Source organism: Cricetulus griseus, chromosome 2 (assembly GCF_003668045.3).
Source record: "Cricetulus griseus strain 17A/GY chromosome 2, alternate assembly CriGri-PICRH-1.0, whole genome shotgun sequence".
NCBI lineage: Eukaryota > Metazoa > Chordata > Mammalia > Rodentia > Cricetidae > Cricetulus > Cricetulus griseus.
Window position 1 is genome coordinate 173,978,936 of NC_048595.1, and position 22,456 is coordinate 174,001,391.

Consider the following 22,456-nt stretch of genomic DNA (forward strand, 5'->3'; position numbering starts at 1 on the left):
TCATCATCTGTGGACTGGCCGCAGTAATTGTAGACCTCTTCAGCTGTTCTGAGGATGACATGAAGATGATTTTCTTTTACTTGCCTGATACTTAGCTGTCACCGATGTCATTGTTATCATCATCATCATCATCTTCTTCTTAACCACCATACCATCAGTTTTATATTCATAGCAATTAGTAATTAATATTGGGAAGGTGGATGGAGGGATAGACATAGTTACTAAAGTGTACATTATTTGAAAGGGTCCTGAACTTGTTTGAAGGGAGACTGAGGCAAAAGGATGGCTTGAGGCCTGGAATTTGAGACTGACATAGTGAGATCCCCATCTCCAAACAGAATCACTTACCAAGTGGGAGCCCTCAGTTCTGAATCCTCGTGTAAAGCTAGGAGATGCTTTCTTTTATGCTTTAGGTTTGGGTTTAGAGTCAATGATTTCGCTCATGCACAGGATACATATATGATCAACCTAATTCACATGAAGTCTGAGCTATGTTAATAGCAGCTCCCGGACTTTAGCATTCCAGCTCCTGGCTTTCCTGATGTCAGCTTTCCAGAACATTTCTGTGTATTTATATTGTGTGATGGAGTAAAAATATTAAACCAAAACTGGGTGGTGGTGGTGCACTCCTTTAATCCTAGCAGGCTCTGGGAGTTTGAGGCCAGCCTGGTCTACCAAGTGAGTTCCAGTAGGCAGGACTGTTGCACAGAGCAGCCCTGTCTCAAGAAGAAACAACAACAATAATAATAAAATAAGAAAAGAAAGAGAACATTAAACCACACTGCAGTGATCTACTCTATGTGTAAATACATTATTTAATTAGCTGATTTGGGGAATGTGGTCTGCCAGCCAGCCCATTGGCTGAAAGCACAGGCCAGGAAGACTAACTCCTCCCTTCTTGAGAGCCTTAGAAGTTTAGAATGATGAAGCATGTGAATGTTGATGTCCCCTATTCCAGCGCAGGGGACAACTCCAGTGTTTCCTTGGCCATCGTCCAAGCTGGTCAGAAGGACCAGGGCCTGTATTACTGCTGCCTCAAGAACAGTTATGGAAAAGTCACTGCTGAGTTTAACCTCACAGCTGAAGGTAAACCTCGGCTTCTTCTCGGCTGCTCATCAAAGCCTCAGGCCCCTGCCAGCTCAGAGGGACATCTGTCCTGACTCCTGTCTCTTTGCTTCCTTCTAGTTCTCAAACAGCTTTCAAGTCGCATGGAATATAGAGGTAAGTGATGAGCTAGCCTGTCAGAGAGTGGGGTCCCCACCAAAACACAACCAGTTCCTTGAAGAACACGCATTCTGTGCACTCTTCCAACCAAGTAGAGCATCACCCTGGAAGGGCAGTCGAAGTGCACTCACGATCAGTTTCCATGGGTCTGGAAAGGCCGTTCTCCCAGCTAGAACTTCAGCAGATTGCCAATACCTAGAAGTGTATCATTTGTGGAAAAGACTGAGCTGCAGCTGTGCAGTTTTGTGAAATTGTGCAGGGGAGTTTGGACTTGAATTTTTCCTTTAGGCATAAACCTTGCTTGCATGAGCTTTCTAGCCATTGACACTTACATTTTGATACTTCCATTTCCAGTTTGACAATCTAAGCAGAATATAAGCTTGCTTGATTGCATTCTAATGAAAAATGAAAGATGTGTTTTTGTGCTGTCTTTCAATGCATCTGGTGTTCTATAGTCAAATAGCTGCTCCTAGATATCCATGCAGCTGCTAGACCATGCACTGACTTTCCACAGCCTGGTGCAGTCTGAGCTTGCCGTGCCATGTATAGTTCCCTCTAGGAAAATGATTTGTCAACCTGCACCCACCTACCCCTACCCATTGTGCTAGGAGACTGGGGAGGCTCTCATCTATGGTCTTCCAGTTCTCCTGATCTAAATTACCCCCACACAACAAGATGTGGTGCTGGCAAGAACTGCCCACAGCAGCAAGACAGCGCCACATACCACTGCAGACAGCCCTGCATTACCACATGCTCAGGCAACCTCTGCCACAGCCTAGTACCCTTGACCAATTTCAGGAGAGATAAGCATTGATGGTTATATTGAATGAATGTCTGGAAGATGTGCTGCATGATATTTAAAGCAAAGAAAATACCTGAGACCTCCGGAAAACAAGGCAATAGAGAGAATGAAGATATTCTAATGTCTAGTACACAGACAACAGGAGACCCAGACTGCTGGGTATGGTGGCTGTATCTGTGACCCCAGCTCTGGTGTGTGTGTGTGTGTGTGTGTGTGTGTGTGTGTGTGTGTGTGTGTGTACTCCTTTCTTAGGGAGGTCAGAATCACCCAGATGATTTTACTGTTGTATATAAACATTAACATACATAGGGTATATGAATATATTGTGTGTAGTATATATTTGCACATATACACATATTCTGATATTTGCATATGTACATATATTATAATATTTGCACATATGCATATGTGTTCTAATATTTGCATATGTACACTTCGAGGTGAAACAGCTAGAAAAAAAAAATCCTCAGAGCCCCTGGGGAGGCATGGAGAGACAAATGAGCAGAATGCTGTCGGATCTCCTTGATGTCACTTCTCCCTCTTGGCTCCACTCATCCTTTGGTCTTGCTTTTGGTTACCCAGCATGTCTCTGCTTTTGTTTTCCAGATATGCAAAAGTCTTTCCTGGCCTCTCCAACTTTGCTCCAACCAACCTTCCCTTGTGCATGGCCCTCAACCTGTTCTACCCACGTTCTCCTTCAGTGACCTCTCTCCTCCTCACTACCTGCTGGGACTCCTGTTAGTTAGCTATGTCTCTGTTGGGCATTAAGGCCTGATCTGTCCTTCTGGGTTCTACAGGTCACCTTTGTCTTTATCCTTTTTTGTTTTGTTTTTCAAGACAGTTTCTCTGTGTAGCTTTGGAGCCTGTCCTGAAACTTGCTCTGTAGATCAGGCTGGTCTCGAACTCACAGAGATCTGCCTGTGTCCTCCTCCCGAGTGCTGGGATTAAAGGCGTGTGCCGCCACCACCACTGGGCTGAATTTATCCTTATAAAGGGATGGTAGTTAAGTCACAGACTAGGACTGGAAATGACCCCACCCACTGAAAGCTGCCCTGTTGTTTTAGGATGTGAAGAGATTGAATTCAGCCAGCTCATCTTCAAAGAGGACGTCTTCAATGACAGCTACTTTGGGGACCACCTGCGTGGCCAGATCTCCACGGAGGAGCTTCACTTTGGGGAAGGGGTGCACCGCAAAGCTTTCCGTAGCACGGTGATGCAAGGCCTCATGCCAGTCTTCCAGCCAGGCCACGCATGCGTGCTCAAGGTGCACAATGCTGTTGCCCATGGGACCAGAAACAACGATGAACTTGTGCAGAGGAACTATAAACTCGCTGCCCAGGTGGGTGAGTGAGCCCAAGGGGGTCTCTTTGGGTTTGAGAATGACGCGTAACATGAGACGAAGATGAGACTCATAATTGAGAGGAGTATTTCCATAAGAGCATTTGGCTTCTTGAGGGTGGGGATTAAGGCTGCTTATTTGGGGGGCACGGCTTCTCAGTTCTCAGAAGAAATTGGACTTAGCTCAGGGACACCTTTCCCTCTTGTCACCTTGGGTTCAATGGACTATGATCACATTGGTCCTTGAGGATATGAATCCACTAGGGCAAGAAGCAATATAGAAGGAGGGTTTCTAAGTGACAGGAGATGCTGGATTCCCCGAGGACAGATCAAACCAGCGTTAGACTGTGAGGAGGAGACGGGAAAGAGGGAGAGAATGTTCAGAAGGGTCAGGATTTGTCTTCTTTCTTGCTTTCCTGGATTTGTTCAAAGTCTGCCCATAAAGTCTAAGGGAAGATTGGGTGAAGTGTCCAGCTAAATTTCTTCTCTCTAAAATTGAGCTTCGGAATGAGAGAAGAAAGGGAAGGGTTCAAGGGGCAAAGAACACCACCTTATTCCTGCCTGTGCCTTGACCACCATGGTTCACCTTGACTCCCGTGGTTTGCTTTGACACCAGCAATGGCTAACCTGATAGGGTTAGGTCTAGAACTTTCTCAATGTGCCCATTTAAAGTGTTATGCATGGAATTAGACAGGTAAGGCTCTCTTGTACCATCAACCGTTGACCACCCATGGTCTGGTCCCGTATGGAAATGTCACGTGGTACTATGTGCTGATAAGGGCAGCTCCTGTGCTTCAAGTGAGACAGTTTTCCACCTGTGTTGCTTTCCCCTCAGAAGCCAACGTCTTCTGTCTTCCTTTCCTTCCCCTTTCCCTCCTTCCTTCCCTCCCCTTCCCCCTGTCCTCTCAAGCACACCCAGTCATGGAAAGTCCCCATAGCATCTTGACTCCTGGTCACACAGTCCTTAGAGAGTAGACAGCAGAATCTGCTTGGCTTTTCCTAAGGAACAATCTTATCACAGGTCCACTATTTACTATTCAAATTACACCACTGAAAAGGAACTGGGGAGGATCCTGGGGGAAACCAGGAATGCCCTTACCAACCATTGTTTGACATTATGCCAAAGAGCCAGTCCCCTCAGGTCAGGAACAGTCTTCCTCCATGCTGGTTCTAGAAATAAAGTTCCCAGACACTCGACCAGAGAGGCCATTGCCTGACCATGACTTCAGTAATGCATATCTCAGAGCACCTTTATAACTCAGAGCACTACACTCTAATTTTCGTTTCTTGGGGTACAGTTTAGTGGTAGAACGCTGGCCTAACATTCACAAAGTCCTGGCAAGGGTCCCTAGCACTGAAAAAAAAGTTGCTTCTGTGATGCCAACTAGATATGATGGGGCCTAGGAATCTATTTATCTGACTAATTTTAGAAACATGAATCATCTTGCTGAGCAATATTCTGAATTCTTCTAATCATCCAGATTTACAATGTATTTGGTTACTACAGGAATGCTATGTTCAAAATACTGCCAGATACTATGCCAAGATCTACGCTGCTGAAGCACAGCCCCTGGAAGGCTTTGGAGAGGTGCCAGAGTAAGTTTGTTGAGCCTGTCTTGTGTGACTTGCTATGGATGTGGGGAGCTAGAGAGTAAGAGGGTAAGAAGGACCAATCATTGGTCAAGTGTTTGATTGTGTCTCTCTGACTCTAAACTCCACAAGTGGTCATTGGGCTGCTGCCCTGTTCTTGTCTGACCTCCAGAGGCATAAGAGAATGCCTGGTAAATACCATATTTTTAAATTAAAAAATTAATTATGAGGGGCTGGAGAGATGGCTCAATGGGTAAGAACACTGGTTGTTCTTCCAGAGGACCTGGGTTCAATTCACTCACATGGTGGCTCACAGCTGTCTGTAACTTCAGTCCTAGGGGTTCTGATGCCCTCCTTTGTCCCCCAGGCACGGGGTGAACAGACATGCATGCAGGCTAAACACCATACAAATAAAAATAAGTTAATTTTAAAATGTAAATTATGTGTTCACACGTGTGTCTTGGTGTGGGATTGTGCACATGGGAGCGCACAGGTAGAGTTCAGAGAAGGGCGTCTATTCTAGAGCTGGAGTGACAGGTGTTTGTGAGCCACCTGACATGGCTACTGGGAACAAACCTAGAACAGTAAGAACACTAAGTACTCTTAGCCACTGAGCCACTTCTCCTGTCCTGTGTTAAATATTCTTTTTTGAAATATTGTGCTGCCGGGGAGATGGGCTCAGGGTTTAAGTGTACTGGCTGCTCTTCCAGAGACCTGTACTAAAATTCCCAGCATCCACATGGTGATTCATGACCGTCTATAACTCCAGTTCCAGAGGATCTGATGCCCTCTTCTGGCTTCCACAGGCACTGCATGGAAGTGATGCAGAGATGCTATGGAGACAAAACACCCACACACATAAACAATTATTTTTTAAAAGTTTGTTATCATTATTGTGTATGTGTGTGCATACACACTGGGACTCACGTGACATGGCACACACATGGAGGTTAATGATAGCTCTGTTAATGTTATCTCCTTCCACCTTTATGTGGGATCCAGGGATTGAATTCAGGCTTATAGATCAAGTGCGTTTACCTGCTCAGCCACCTCACCAGCACTGATATTCATTAAGTAAATATATGAGTGAATAAAAGAATGGATTCTGCCACATTAAATAGATACTATGGACACATTCCCCATTCATAGATTTCACTACCTTATCTAAACAGTAAACAAATACAAGAGAAAAAGAGACCATGACAATACAGTTGGTAAGCATGGTGACACAGTAGAGAAGACTAGGGAAACTGGAACAGAATCTACTTCCCATAATCCTCTGGACAGAAATTATATACTTTATCCACTCATTTGCCTAACTATTTTGAGAGCAAATTCCTGAGAGTCTGGAGTCTGTGTTTATTAGCTGTTTATATGGTAAGGTCATATTTGCATGCTAAGGAGAAAGAGAAAGGGCCATGTCAGGACACTGTGGAAATGCGGGAAGAGCAGCCATTTATGTATCAGTGAAAACAAGAGGGGAAGGAAGCTGTTCTTGGCTGTATGCTTCCCGTTTACTCAGAAACCCTTCCCGTTGGGTGCTATGATTTCTTCTAAGAAGCACGTGACACATGTATAGGACAAGGAGATTCGGGAGCAACTTTAGCAAAATTAATATGCTGCAGAGGGAAAAGACATACTGCTTTTCTGTTAGACACTAAGACAGTAGTTGGGATGAGTTCGATTTCATAGTGTAGGAACTTGCCCGTTATCTTTCTTGTCCCTTCTTTTTCCAGCCTCTGTTCTGTTAAGTTCCTCCTTAAGGAAGGAAAGGTAGAAACTGTAACAGAGTTTTAGCCCACATTCTGACACCCCAACAGTCTAGGTTTGGACACTTGTCCCATTATGACCAGTGATGGTGAAAAACTGAGAAAGGAGATTGAATTCGTGCATTGGTAAGAGAACTGGAAAAGGAGTCCCAGGACTCCAAGTTCATCCTTGGGATACCGACAAGAGCTGTAGGTTGAAATACAAGAAGAGCCAGGCTGTGGTCCAGCACTCAGGAGGCAGAGGAAGGGCCAGACTGGTCTACAGAGTGAGTTCCAGGAAACCCTGTATAAAAAAGAAAGAAAGAAATGAAAGGAAGGAGGGAGGAAGGAAGGAAGAACTGCAGCAGGAGGCAAGAAGTATGCATTATGAGGGCCAGGTGTATGCATAATTAAAGAATCTTTACTTCTGCAAGGTGAGCCAGGGTTGTTATTGCTGTCACCCCTGAGGACAGGACTTGGTTCCTGCTGCTGCTTCGGGATGCAGCCTGGTCCTAGTGGATAATTGATCTATCTAGGATGTGGTCTGTCTTGGGAGGTTTTGCAGTTTCTGGAATCCAAGGGTTCAGAGGATGACTGATCTCTATACCTTCAACCTGACTTGGGGATGAGACAGGTTAGGTAGGCAGGCACTCATTAAGTGTTTAATGTGTCTAGGCAAAAACAAGCAGAACTCTGACCCAAAAGCAAGGAGTCAGATGCAAAATGAAGGCAGAGCTGCCAGGCTCTCAGCCTGCTTTTAGTTACCTTGTGGCTTTTGTGGTCCCTCCTTTTTTTCATTACATTTTTAAGAAGTGTATATGTGTGCGTGTGTGTGCATGCATACATGCCTCTCTCTCTCTCTCTCTCTCTCTCTCTCTCTCTCTCTCTCTCTCTCTGTGTGTGTGTGTGTGTGTGTGTGTGTTTCAAAGACTGTGTGGAGGTCAAAGGACAACTTGTAGGAAAGGGTTCTTTCTTTGACCACGAGAATCCTGGGTATTGAACTCATGTTATCAGGCTTGGTAGCAAGTATCTTACCCAGGGAGCCATCTCACTGAGTCACAAAAGCAGTTTCTAAGTACCCATCATAAAAGCAAAGCTATGGAGTCCTATCACAGGGGCAGACCCACGTTTTGTGCAGCTTGACTCTTGTACTGCTTAGGGCCCTTTAAAAGGAAAAAACTCACAATGACTATCAAGATGGGTTTAGGGGCTTGGAAGGAAGGGGGTGGTGCAAGTAGGGAGTACAAGCTTAATTGATTTCACCCATAGCCACCAAAAAGGCCATCACCCTAAGGAGAGATGATGACATTTTTCTATCAAAAGCTATTTCTCCTTGGTTACAATAGGAGAATTTGTGATTATAGCATATGGAAGGGTGAGCATTCTCTGAAGGATGTCTAGGCCAGATATTCACCAACATAAATCTGAGAACTCTACATTGGGGATGCATACATGTGTGCCCTGAGCTGGCCCCACACACTTCTAGCCTTCCAGGAAAACAAATATTGCTAGGATCTGGAGGCACTGGATCCACAGTCCACCCTCCACCCCAAACACACACACACACACACACACACACACACACACACACACACACACACACCACACACCACACATCACACACACACCACACACAAACACCACACACACATATACACACAAACACCACACACACATACAATACACACACCCCACAAACACCACACACACATACACAAACACCACACACACATACAACACACACCACACACACACCACACACACACCACACACACACACACACACACACCACACCCACAAACAACCACACACACACACACCACACACACACACACACACACACCACACACACACACACACACACACACATACACACCACACACCACACCACACTACACACACATACAACACACACAAACATACCACACCACACACACCTACAACACACACAAGTACCACATACCACACACACACACCACACACACACACACAACACACACAAATACCATACACACACTACACACCACACACACACACCGCACAGACACTACACCACATATCATACACCACACACCATACCACACCCACACACACAAACACCACACACACACACACACACACACACACACACACACACCACACACACCACACACACCACACACCACACCACACACACCACACCACACACCACAAACACCACACACACCACACCACATACCACACACCACACCACACACACACACACACACACAAACACCACACACACACACACATACCACACCACACACCACACACCACACCACACACATACAAACACTACACACACACACACACACACACACACCACACACACACCACACCACACACACACACACACACACACACACACACACACACACACACACACACACACACACACACACACACACACACACACACACACACACATACACACACACACACACACACACACACACACACACACACACACACACACACACACACACACACACACACACACACACCCTGTGTTTACTTCCAGAAATGGACCCCTGAAACAGTTTTCTTTTTAGGGAGCTTTTGGGATCTTGAAGACAAAACACTCCATACACCCTGCAGTTTTTGTTTTCGAATTCATGAATATCAATGACATCACATTGTCTATGCAAATGGCTCCAAGCGGGCAGAGACCAGGCTAATTGAGATTGTGAGTAATGCCCAGACTTTGTTCTGCTTCCCCAATGGGCTACAGGATTAATAAGAACCCAGACAAACCTTGAGTCCTTTTGTTTGGTGGGTAATTGGCTAGAAGGAGTCTTCAGAAAGTCCCCTGAGTCTTGCAAATGTGACAAAGCATGACAGACAAAGGCTTGATGATCAACCTGTATTTTTAGGGATGTGCAGCGGGACCACAGCTCCAAATATGCCCCTCCCATCCGACGGCCTCTAGATACCTCTTTCACAAGACACAAAGGCTGCCACCCTAAGCTGGCAAAGGCTTGAAGAGACTTGGATTTGCTTCTCCTTCCACCTGGAAGGTTCTTTCCTAAGATGCCCTCATGGCTGCCCCCAGCTTTCTGCAGGGCTCACTCAAATGACCTTTATTAATAAGCAAGGACTTCTGAGTCTGAATAAAATGAGAGTCCCTTCCCCACCCCAGTGCAATCGCCTTGGTAACACTGTATTAAGACTTCCACCTGACATTTAGCACCATGCGGTTAGCCACTGCATGTGACCTCCATTTAAATTTAAGCTTCATGGTAGTGGTGGAGGGGGGCAGATGAGTGGAAAAAAGAAACAAAAAGAAAGGATATGACTGCTCTATGGTTGAGGAGAAAGTTTATTGTAGATAAAAAGGGAGAGTGTAGGCAGAGACAGGGACATCAGGGAGAGTCCAGATCAGACATGACCCTGAACTGTACCATGTGGGGAAAGGGGGCAGGGAAGGGAGAGAGGAGAAGGAGGTGCCAGGAGGCTGAAGGCACAAAAAGGGGGGGGGTAACCAAAATGTCTGAATTATATAGGGAAGAGCCTATGGGTGGGGGAAGTGCAGCCCAGCCCCTGAGGGGGTGGAATAGGGAGCAGGATATGCCAGCCATTCCCTGTAATAGGTAGGGACTGAGGGATGCTAAGAGAACCTGGGGGCCAGGTCCACTTTGATGTGTTAAATAGGCACTTCAGCCTCTATTTGTCTTAGGTTTGAAACTTAACAGCAGGACTTCTGTTTTCTTTATTGGTGTTTGTGAAAGAGTGTTAACACTCTGAGGCCACTGAAGATGAGTGTTTGCTGACTGAATGAAGGATGGATAGGTAAGAATGGGTGGACAGATGGATGGATGGATGGATGGATGGATGGATGGATGGATGGATGGATGGATGGATGGGTGATAGTTACTGATCTAATGGGTTACTGAGATAAAATTGTAGAGCCTGGCATTGTGGCTCAGACTTGTAATCTCAACACTCTGGAGGGGGAGACAGGAGGAGCTAGAATTCTAGGCTAGTCTGGGCTACCTAATGAGTTTAAGGCAGGCCTGGATACATAGTGAGACATTATTTATTTGTTTATTTATTTATTTTAAAGGGGGGTGGATAAATAGATAGACAATTAAGAGCACTAACTGCTCTTCCAGAGGACTTGGATCCATTTCCAGCTCACACATGGTTGCTCACAATCATCTGTAACTCCAGTTCCAGGGCTTCTGATACCCTCCTCTGGCCTCTGTGGGCACCATGCACTCATGTGGTGTGCATGCATGGAGGTAAAACATCCACACACATAAAATAAATTTTAAAAAATTAAAGCAAAGCCAAAGCTTGACATGATGGTTCATGCTTTTGATCCCAGCACTGGGGAGTCAGGGGCAAGCCAATATCTGTAAGACCCAGGCCAGCCTATTTAATATAACGTGTTCCAGACCAGCCAAGGCTGCATAGTGAGATAATGTCTCAAACAAAACAAAGTAATATCAAAAGTAGTGATGAGGAGGATTTTCAAAAACAATTTTAGAAACAAAATTAGATATGAGTCTTCTGGTTCATTAAATAATAATTGAGGGCACTGTGAAAACATAAAATAAAATATGAGTGGGACCTGGATTGACTGTGGCCCTGGTGCTCCAGGTGACGGAATGCCCCGACACTTGTGTCCCCTGTGAGGACGTGACAGGTGACCATGTTGTCCTCCTCCCTGACAGGATCATCCCTATTTTCCTCATCCACCGGCCTGAGAACAACATCCCTTACGCCACAGTGGAAGAGGAGCTGATTGGAGAGTTCGTGAAGTATTCCATCCGCGACGGGAAGGAAATTAACTTCCTCAGACGGGATTCAGAGGCTGGTCAGAAATGTTGCACCTTCCAGCACTGGGTGTACCAGAAAACCAGTGGCTGTCTCCTGGTCACGGACATGCAGGGTGAGCAGAATGGACCACCCAGCTCTGGGGATGTTGTGGCCTCTGGGGTGTCCCTAAGAGTAGGAGGAAGGAAAGGGGGAGAGTGAAGAGGAGGAGAGGTCTGCTGGGCACCAACAAGCATCTTCTCCCCACGTCCATTTGGAAATGAAGCTTGGCAATAGATGATTGTCCAAATAAAGTTATAAAATAACTACCAGCAATGCCTTCCACTATAAAAGGTAGAGGCTGGCTTCATTGTTACACCCCAAAATTCAGCACATGTGGAAGTCCATGTGTACCATGAGTGAGTTGAGATATACTATTTATTTCCCAATAAATGAAAGTGTCACTGTAACCTTTAGATCTTGGGCTCTCCTGAGGAATTTGCAGTGTGCTTTCCATGTGCAGACACGTTTGTGCAGACAGATTTTAAGGAAGACAGCTTCTTATAGGAGGCAGATGTGTCATAATCAGGTTTCTTTCTGGAACAGACCAGAGACTAATATGTCAGTATCCCCGGGGTCAGCTCCAGGACCTCTGTGGATACCCACTTCTCTAGGTGCTCAAACCCCTTGTATAACATGGCATCATGATTGTACATAACCTCTGTATATTCTGTATACTTTGAGCATCTCTAGATGACTTCTAACCCCAAATGTAATGTAAATGTCCTCTAAGAGAGGTAGTGTGCAACAGTCTATACATGCTCAATACATACTCAATTTTTTTAAAAAAAATATTTTCAGTCCCCACTTCTTTTAAGTTGGATCTGAGGATACAAAACCCAAAGATGTAGAGGAAAGACCAGAGAACTACTGTCTTGAGTACTTGTAGTTCATTCGAGAAAGAAGCCCAGAAAACAGCAGTAGAAGATGGAGGAAGCGTAGACAGTCAGTTGCACATGGATGAACACCCAGTTACTACCGTGGGCAACTGTACTCTGTTGGAAGCCTAAACTGAGCAAACTTCCCAGAGTTCCCCGACCATGGATTAGGGGAGCAGGAATGATACCCACAGCTCCCATTAGTACCAGTCCAATGCTGCTCATGGTGAGGGCATCGATTCCCTGCGTTCAACTCTCACTGCAATGGCAAAACAAAGTTTTTAGGGAAAGTGGTACCCACACAGGTGGAACCAAGCAGAAAGGACAATGGCCAGCTACCTACAGCTTCTGTCTACACATTTCCTTGTTCCTTTTTTATTTCCAAATAATAATACTGCTGAGAAAAATCTGAACTATGCCATTCGATGACTATAAGGCAGTGTCTCATACAAAGATACTAAACTGTGGTGGTGGCCTCCAGGATTTCATACCTGACACTGTCACTTCCTAGCTGTCAGCCTTTGGACTAATGATGCATCTCTCCAAGCTCTGGAGTTTTCTGTATACAGTTGTTTTCAGGATTAAATAAGATGGTAAAATGCTTATTGCAGCATTGCTGAGTCCTAAAAGGTTCCCTGTTCTTAAAATTCCTCATTCTGAAATAATAGACTCGTAAGAACTTATAAAAATATAAATCAGGCATGGTGGCACATACCTGTAATCCTAGTGCTTGGAGGAGGAGGCAGGAGGATCGGTCATGATCAGCCTGCATAGAGGCCCTGTGTTAGTCAGTGTTCTCTAGAGGAACAGAACCAATACATAATCTAGTATATACAATAGAATTTATTAAACCCTCTTGTATTAAAGTAGTACAACAGTTGTATCACACCTGAGAGCCAAGAACCCAGTGGTTCCTCAGTGCTTGAGACTGGGTGCTCAGCATTCAGAATGGTCCCATAGTGGCTGACTCACACTGGAGAGGCTGACAACCTACAGCAAGCAGTTGCTGGGTCCACAGAGTGCAGTGCCGGTGCAGTCCCTGTCTGTTGCTAAAACCCTGGACAGTTCCTGGAGGGCTACTGGCCTTCAGTCCACTTGGAAGGCCTGGTTCTGCACTCAAGGAGGGAAGCAACAGCAGCAGCAGCAGCAGCAGCAGCAGCGACAGGGTGAATCAACTTGGCTGCAAGAGGGAGGGCCAAGGAGCATAAAGGCAAATAATGCTCCTGCTTCTCCCTTTATGCCAGCTCATAGCGGAAGGTCTAGTCCATGGTCTCGGTGGGTCTTCTCAGGCAATTAGGACAATTCTTCAGTTTAGGGTCTCTACTTAAATGACTCTAATGGCAAGTTGACATTAAAAGTATCCATCATCACACACACACACACACACACACACACACACACACACACACACACAGAGAGAGAGAGAGAGAGAGAGAGAGAGAGAGAGAGAGAGAGAGAGACAGAGACAGAGACAGAGACACAGAGAGACGGAGAGACGGAGACAGAGACAAAGAGACAGGCAAACAGAGATACAAAGAGAAAGCGACACAGAAAAACAAAGGCACACAGAGACAGACAAACAGACAGAACATGCAAAAATGTAGAGAAGTGCCCACATACCCTTTATGGGGCTTTGCTTAATGATCACAGCTCACCTAACTGTTGCACATTATCAAAGCTACAGGAGGAACACTGATCAGCAGAGTGTCTAGACTACAGTGACTAGATTTCTCCAACTTTTGCATGCATTTACTTTTCTATGATTTTTATTTATTCTCCACGTTAACCCTGTGTAGAATATATTATGCTCCCATTTTACAGATGAAAAAAGCTTAGAGTGAGAGCAGTGGTTTAGCTGTTGCCAAGCAGCTAATAATTATAGAGGTGTCCAGGATCCCATTTTCAGATTCTGATATTACACTTTCTGCACAAGATGGCAAACTAACAAATTTGCAGTCTACTTACTTCCCAGGCTTTTCAAGTATCCCCTGTTGTTAAAAGGTTCTGGCCTGTGAATGTCTTCTACAGGGTTCGAAAGGACTTCTGTGAGTCTGTCCCCTCTCAAGAATGACTACACTCATATATATGCGCACATACAAGCACACACACACACACACACACACACACACACACACACACACACTCACACATGCATGCACATTCTGAACAGACAGCTATTTGTTCTATTCAGATTCCGGCTGTACAATTGTTCTCCCCAAGTTGTCACCTTTGGAGTTAATTTTGCATTAAATGTATTTTGTCTGCTGAAAAACAGCACCCTGGGGCTTCACACACAGCTAGTTTTGCTTCCAGGCACTAGTAAACAACTGCAATGGAATATTACATCTCTTCGTAAATGATGTGCGTGCTTAAATGTGTTGGCACAGAGCTTCATAACAGGGTTTATTTACTGTCTGCTGCTTGGAAAAATCTCTTCATTGCCATCATCATTGTAGCACCAGCTCACACATTCTTTAAGCAAGGTCTCAGCTTTGTACACACAATTAAAAATAAAGGAAGCAAAACCAAATGCAACTGTCACCTTCCCTTGGTACATTTGTGTGTTGATAGAAGCTTAATGGCACTGTGAGTTTGTGGGGTCAGAGATGGGTCCCCGACTTGGAATTAAGACCTGAGACCTGAGACCGCTAAGCTTTTTAAGGAGCCACCCTCAAACTCAGATTCTGAGAATATACTCCTGTCCTTCCTCCCACTAGAAACAACTCATAGGCCACTATTAGCCTCGCCTCAGCTGGACAGCTGCACATCAAATTGAAAGTATTGCCCTTCAATGATTGTTGAAAACCTTTGTTGAATTGCTGACAAATAGTTAAGCCAAACAAGCTAGGCTTCTGGGAAAGCCTTCATTTCTGCCTCCTGTTTCCCAGAGGCACTCTGAGACCACACACACACAAACACACACACACACACACAAACACACACACACACACACACACACACACACACACACACACACACACACACACACACACACATATCCAGCTTCTAGGTGAGTTCTGAAAACTGGAATCTGTCCTCATGCTCGAATACACTGAACCGTCTCCCCTGACCTTGGCATCCTACTTTTCTAAACCGAAAATGGCAGCTGCCAATTGTGAGAGCAAGGGAGGACACTGTCCAAGTTCAAGCACCTGATGCCAAATGACTTTTAAACATTGAACCTTACTGGACCCTAAAGCTGTGGTGTTTAGACAGGACTTTCCATGGAAAAAGATGTCCAAAGGGACCTTTGCAATTTGGCATCCTTTAAAAATGATTGTGCTTCCTACAATAAAGTAATATGAAGCAGGCCTTGCTGTGTTCAAGTAGTTAGTAGGTGACTCAGCTTTTAAAACGTTCACTGGGATCTTCAAAGAGCCACGTTTAGCTCACAGGTGCACACACAAAAGCTGGGCTTATTGCTACCAGGTGACTCACTAGTCTGAATAACAACATGGCAACATTTTTGCCATGCTCTGGGTGGACACTGATGAACCAGAACACTCTGCCTTCCTGGGCCTCTGGAATGGAGAGCCATGGAATCAGGTTGTCATTCAATCCCATCCCAGCGTTGGCTTCAGAGAGACCTGTGGCCTTCTTCCACACCCCAGACTGGTTTGTCACCTACCTGGCTGCTCCATGCCAAGTTACCTGCTTGGTGGCAGGGATATCACTGCTTAAAGTATAGCTCTTATAGGGCCAGAATGAGAGATATGCCAGAGGTGTCCAATAGGTCACCACTGGATTGCACAGGTAGGGTGCACTGAGGTAGAGCAAGTGCCCAGAGCCATTATCCTATGAAGTCAGAAGCAGAAAGAGTACCTGGATAGGATAGCAAGAAGCTCCTAGAAAGGACAGGGACCTCTACTCCCTGGGCATGAGCACTGATGCTCTTCCTAAAAGCTAGCCTGAGAGATGCTAAGGATACTGGCCAATGCTGGGGCAGATGGAAAGTGGGCAGTACTTTATTGTAGTAGGATGCTTACCTGCCTCATGCTAGAAGATAGCAGCAGGCTGTTTAGGTCCTTTCCAGATGCCCTTCCTAGAAACACAGTAGCCAAAGGGGTCCTGGGTGCCTGGGTTTCCAGCAAGGATATCTGTGGCTTTTTGCTGAGCCAGACTGGGAAGCTCAGTAGCCATTTTATTGTTTTGGTTTGCTATTTCACATCACCCCCATGGTTCCATGAATGAACTTATTAAAAGTCTTAAATGGCTGGGCCATGGATTCCAAATGTCACTGTCCCCAAGCCAATGGCTACAAGTCTACCCATAACTTGTGAGTGTTTCCTAGGATCCAGAAATTCTCCAGCCAATGATAGGAAACTATCTTACTGGAAATGAGAAATTACATATGTGGAGTTTGCCTTTGAACATGTTTCCTTGAGCTCATTTATTGTTGACCAAGGGAGACCATGCCTATGCTTTCTTCTACTCAATGGTTTCCACTTTCAGTGAGAAACAGGGGACCAGACCTAAGTCCAAGAAACATCATTGCTTGGGAGAAAGCTTATGGGGAAAGGGCCAAGTCTCAAATTCATTAAAGAACATCCTCTTCCTAAGCCTGAAGGAGGCCTGCCCTGGGTACCACTGCTTGAGTCCCAGGTCTGCCCTCCCCATCATTACCCCCATGGCAGGCGCAGGTCAGAAGGACTGAGTCTCCTGAGGCTCTGGGGATAGAAACCAGGAGGGAAGTACATATGGACCCAGGAAGGCGATAAGCTGTCCTTCTCTGGCCTGTGAGAGTACATGACCAGTCCTTTTTGTGCTTCCCCTAGCAACTCAGATTCTGTCTTTGCTCTCTCCCTCTGCAGGTGTGGGGATGAAGTTAACCGACGTTGGCATAGCAACACTAGCTAAAGGGTGAGTAGGAAAAAAATGAAATAGGTGTCATTTCACATGGGGCTTCCAGCAAACACCGCTTGTTGGCTAATGTGGAAAGAGTGGATTTCTTGTCTTTACTGTGGATGACAAATGGTCTTGGGAATGGATTCAATTCATTTCTTTTCCTTGCATAAAAGATTTATGGACTCTGTTCTCAGGGGGAAACACATTTGCCTCCTAACTTTGAAGCAAACAAGAATGTTTGCAAGCACTTTTCTGGATGAACCACTCACAGGAGTGTCACGGTGAGAAAGTATTCTGGCATCCTTGGGATGTCTGTCAATTATCATTGTCTCTGCTGAAGGTTTTTGTTGTTTCGGTTTCTGCAGTTGAGCACAGTGAGTTTTCTGTGTATATTTTTAGCACATTTCCCCTAACAAAACAAAAACAAAAACAAAACAAAACCAAAAAAACCCTCCTTTTGGTGGCTCACAGGGACGAGAGATTATTACAGAGGCCATTCAAATGCCTGTGACTGGGACTTCTCGTTGCTGCTGTTGGTTTTGTTTCCCTACTTGAGTGTCAGAATGCTGGTTTGTTCAGTTGCCCACTCAGGTGATAATGTGGCCACCCACCAGGCTGTTAACAAATTGTCCTATGTTGCTGCTTCACCTGGGCCCCTCTGAAGAGAAAGTGGTTATTTGTGACTTTTTAAAAAATATTTTTGAATGTATTCTGTGTGTGTGTGTGTGTGTGTGTGTGTGTGTGTGCATGAAAGACACACAGAAAGAGACAGAGACAGACAGACAGACAGAGAGAGAGAGAGAGAGAGAGAGAGAGAGAGAGAGAGAGAGAGAGAGAGTACATGCACACACATGCACGATGTCATGGGGAAAGCAGGAGCTTTTGAGACACTTGGTCCAAATCTGGGCCAGGCCATGTACCTCTGTTTCTCCTGGTGGTAGTGTGGCTCGTGGCACCGTAAGTCTTTGTCTGATGAGTGGGATGGCTGGATAGGCTCAGTTTCCTCCTGTTGGTGCCATTTTGTGCCTAATGTCCTTAAAAGCCATTCACTTTAACATCTGTCCTGGGTGAATGTTCCTGTAACCTGTGGTGCCAGAGGCCTCTGGTTGTCAGTGCAGTTTCCTAAATGAAGTCTTCTCTAAGACTCACTGTTATCTGCAGAACAAGACAAACTCTATTTCAGTCAGACCTGGTTTGGCTGCCCATCATCCTGGGGGCACTGTGGTTTGCTGAGTATCCCCCTCAGCGCCCCACCCCCTCCCCCTGCTAATCTACCTCCAGACCCTGCCACTGGATGTGAGTTCAATGGATCTCCCTTTTCTTTCTCACCTCAGCCTGATGCCAGGATACACAAAATTCTGTCACATCACTTAGTCCAGTGGTTCTCAACCTTCTTAATGCCGAGACCCTTTGATACAGTCCCTCATGTTGTGGTGACCCCCCTCACAAGCACAAAAATATTTTTGTTGCTACTTCATAACCATAAATTTGCTAGTGTTATAAATTGTAATGTAAATATCTGATATGCAAGCTATCTGAGATGTGACCCCTGAAGGGGTCTGGATCCGCAGGTTGAGAACTGCTGACTTAGAACAATCTTCTACTAAACCAAAGCTGCTCAAGGAGTCCTCAAACCAAAATGAGCACAGGAACCTGGTGATTTACGGCATCTTTTGAAACATGCCACCAGCTTCCAGGAATGTGAGCGCTCCAAATGGCACTGCCCCTCCTGACTTAAAAAGAAATTTAAGCCCTCAGTTTTGTTCTCAGCTTTTATGGTACTTTTCCAGCCTGGGACGGCTGCCCAAGGCCCATTAAAAGAGAGGATAGATGGAGCCAAGGGCAAAAATGTTGCCTGTAAAGTGTTACTTATGACTGCTTTCCCACCCAAGGAGAAGTGGGAAGGGAACTCTGCAGTGTTTGAGAGCTTTGAAAGGATGCTAGATCATCTTGTCCAGGTTTTAAAGTTGTCTTTAGAAGTTTAAAGAAAAGTCACACTTTTAAAAAGAACTGTATTTTAGAAGCTTGATTTGAAAAAATCGATAAATAGGAAGTATCTCAGAGGATGAGGGGTATTTGGGTTTCCATACAAATCCTTATTCTTAAAGTGAACTGTGATGACCACGCCCACCACCTAGACTCCCAGGCTCCCCCTCCCTCTGGTACAGAGGCAGAGCCAGCAGTGATCTATCTAGGGAAGGGGAGAGAAGGGGAGGGTCAGCAGCATTCTCTGAATAAAAGAGCGTGCAGGGGGGTGGGACGGGTGGTTAGGCACCCTTGATGTACAGGGGTAGATCCCAAATGCTAGAAAGCAAGGTTTCATTGAAGAAATGTTCTCCTCAAAGCCAAAAGCTGCGAATGGAGTGAGAACAATGGCAGCCTACTGGGAAAGGGTTCAAACTGGAAGATGCTCTGCAGATAGGATGAAACATATTCACACTGGGAGGAAGAAAGAGGAGAGTGGCGGACTCTCAGAGTACAAGGGAGGAGGCGGTGAATAAGGACCCATTAAACGCAGTCTCTCTATGCTGAGCAAGCTTAGTGATGGAAAGGCAGAGTTGTGATTTCTGAAAAACTGATCCCTGGCAGCACTCAGCTGTAAAGGAGGAGGACACTGCCATAAAATGTGAAGCTCTGTATCATTTTAAAACATCCTAGGCTGAAGGGATGAAGGGGAAATAACTAAATTGGTAAAGCGATGGCAAGCATGAGGACTTAGGCTCAATTCTAAGAATATATATATATATATATATATATATATATATATATATCTGTTTGGTCAGACCAGTTGGAGACATTGTCTCAAAAGAAAAAAAAAAGGCTACCGACCGACACATGAAGAAGGACACTGAGGTTGTCCTCTGCCCTTAATACACATGCATGCATCTGTACACACATACATACATGTAATATTCCCTAGGTCTCAACCTGCACCAAGTATTTATCTCACAACCTGACTTGTTTTCTAATGAAGTCAGAGATACTCAGACGAAGATTGAGATGCTGTTTAGTGAATCAATAATCTATTCATAATCTCATAAAATAAGGAACCATTAGGATCTGCTCATTTTGACTTTTGTTTGTCTTGATACTTAAAAGAGAACTGTGTCTCAGTCCTCCTGGGTTATTAGTACGATGGTGTCTGGAGGTGTTATCTATCCACCAGGTAGACTGGAGATCCTAACTGGCTCTTTGATTACATTTCTTAGGTGAATTCCTCAGCCACCTAGAGTTCTCTGGGAGAGAAAAGGAAAGATACTCAATCTGGTAAGGGGATATTTGGAAACTTAACAGAGACTAGCAGCAGGGACAGATCTATACTTGTTGCCATGGGCCCTGTAAGCGGAGTTCCGAGGGAGAAAGTGGAGGGGTCATGGTTTAGCCACTAGAGGGCAGCAGAGGCTATACTCTGCTCTCTTTCTGGGCTTTAAAAAAAAAAAAAAAAAAGGCTCCAGTCACATGACTGTATGGAAGTAAAACAAAGAGAAGCAGATCTTCCAGTCAGTACTTGCTGTGCCCAAATAAGATGGCTATGAGTAGCTACCAAGGACACCTCTCAGTATGGCTGCCTGCCAGGACGTGCCTTTTTCCCTTTGGAAGGATAAACAACCAGGTGGAAGGAGGCCCCCTGGGTTGTCAGGCATTCTTTGTATGGAAACCCCATTTAAGAGATTCTCACCACCCAGGATGCTTGGAGATTTGTGAGGGAACCTCGATCATCTTACATTCTGGCAAGATGGAATTATAGCAGTGATCTGTGCGTGTGGTTGGATCTCCAGGGCCCAGGTAGAAGTCGCATGGTGGCCTTCTGGCCTCTGCCCAGGACTCTTACCAAAAATGGCTCTGTGGAAACACCCTGAGTAGGGAGCCACAGGGATCCTCTTACCCCTGCCTGGACCCCCTCCTTTATCACACCCATGACCATCTGCAGGACCCCAGGGACTCCCGGGTGAGCTCCTGTCAGTTGTTATCTGGTCCTATGGACAATTCTGGACACACACACAAAAACAAACCTAGAGAAAAGCCTGGTGGCCCCCAGAGTACCCCCAGCTGGTGCCTGGAAGCAGAGGGAGACAAAGAAGACAATGGGGCTAGCAGGAAGGCTGGAGAGAGCAGAGCAGGGTAGATGGAGACCAGACCAGAACTCCCCAGAAGAATGTTTTCAGTGTCTTCTGGAGGTCTAAAGCTAGTGAGTGAAGTGTGAGGCCGCAGGCCACTGGAGGCAAAGAAAGAATGCCTACAGCCTTCTTCTCCTCCAGTCGGAATTGGTGTCAGGGAAGAAAAAGCCAGGGATGGTCTCCATAGAGGCAACAGACTGTTGCCTAGTCTGAGTCTGAGGGCTGGATGATGAGGGCAGGAGTCAGAGAGAGTACTCTAACCCAGTGGAAAAGGAGGCAGACTTTGTTCTAAGGAAAATGGAATTTTCTAGCACTTGCTTGACCATAATCTGATTTTTACTTGGCGTGAAGTGGGAGAGTAGACCATCTGGACAGAGTAGGAAGTGAACCCTGAAGGGACCAGCTCCCCATTTCGGCAGCCATGACAGTAACACGTGCTCACCATGACCTTGCCTTGGTCACTTAGAGGTCAGATGCCTGCCTCGTGGCAAGGAACCAATCAGAAGTTAGCTGGTGGCGCTATGATTTACAACCCTGGGTATACTTTACGGACAAGCGCACAGCAATGACGCGCAGAGCATAGCAACCACCCTGGGAGGGCCTATGGGCCATAACAACCAGTTGGCCAATCAACACAGGGCAAGCCCTCCAAGCCTGGAGGCACACCAATAGTGAGCCTGTGCGTACCCCTAGACAGTCTCCTTACGCTGCCCTATAAGATCTCTCAGGAGCCCCTAGGAGCTGTCTTTGCTAGCCATCTGCCATGGCGGGTGGGTGAGAGACCCGAGCTAACATGGGGTTAGCTCATTAAATTACAATAAAGCCTCATGCAGTTTGCATCAAGCTCTCGAATCCGCCTGGTGATTGGGGTGACCGAGATCGTGGCCTGGGACCCCGGATACCTGAGTTTTCCGGGGGTCTAACAACACCATGTCACTACCTCAGTAGTCCTGGGGAGGGGTGGCAATGGCCAGGACCGGCTGAGTTTGTGAAGAGTGGCTGCTTGAAGGTCACCTGACCAAACAGAAGGCCAGCAAATAGACTCCTTTAGAGCGCAGCCTCTCTAGACCACAA

General features: G+C 45.8%; 1 protein-coding gene across 1 annotated transcript in view; it reads left to right on the plus strand.

Annotated features, from left to right (window-relative positions):
- Alpk2 (alpha kinase 2) overlaps positions 1 to 22,456 on the plus strand; it is a 111,297-nt gene that overhangs the window by 80,287 nt on the left and 8,554 nt on the right. The window contains exons 6-11 of the mRNA XM_035440118.1: positions 959 to 1,086; positions 1,186 to 1,221; positions 3,091 to 3,365; positions 4,872 to 4,960; positions 11,400 to 11,617; positions 17,231 to 17,279. Coding sequence (XP_035296009.1) covers positions 959 to 1,086; positions 1,186 to 1,221; positions 3,091 to 3,365; positions 4,872 to 4,960; positions 11,400 to 11,617; positions 17,231 to 17,279 — 795 coding nt within the window. The remainder of the gene's footprint in view (positions 1 to 958; positions 1,087 to 1,185; positions 1,222 to 3,090; positions 3,366 to 4,871; positions 4,961 to 11,399; positions 11,618 to 17,230; positions 17,280 to 22,456) is intronic.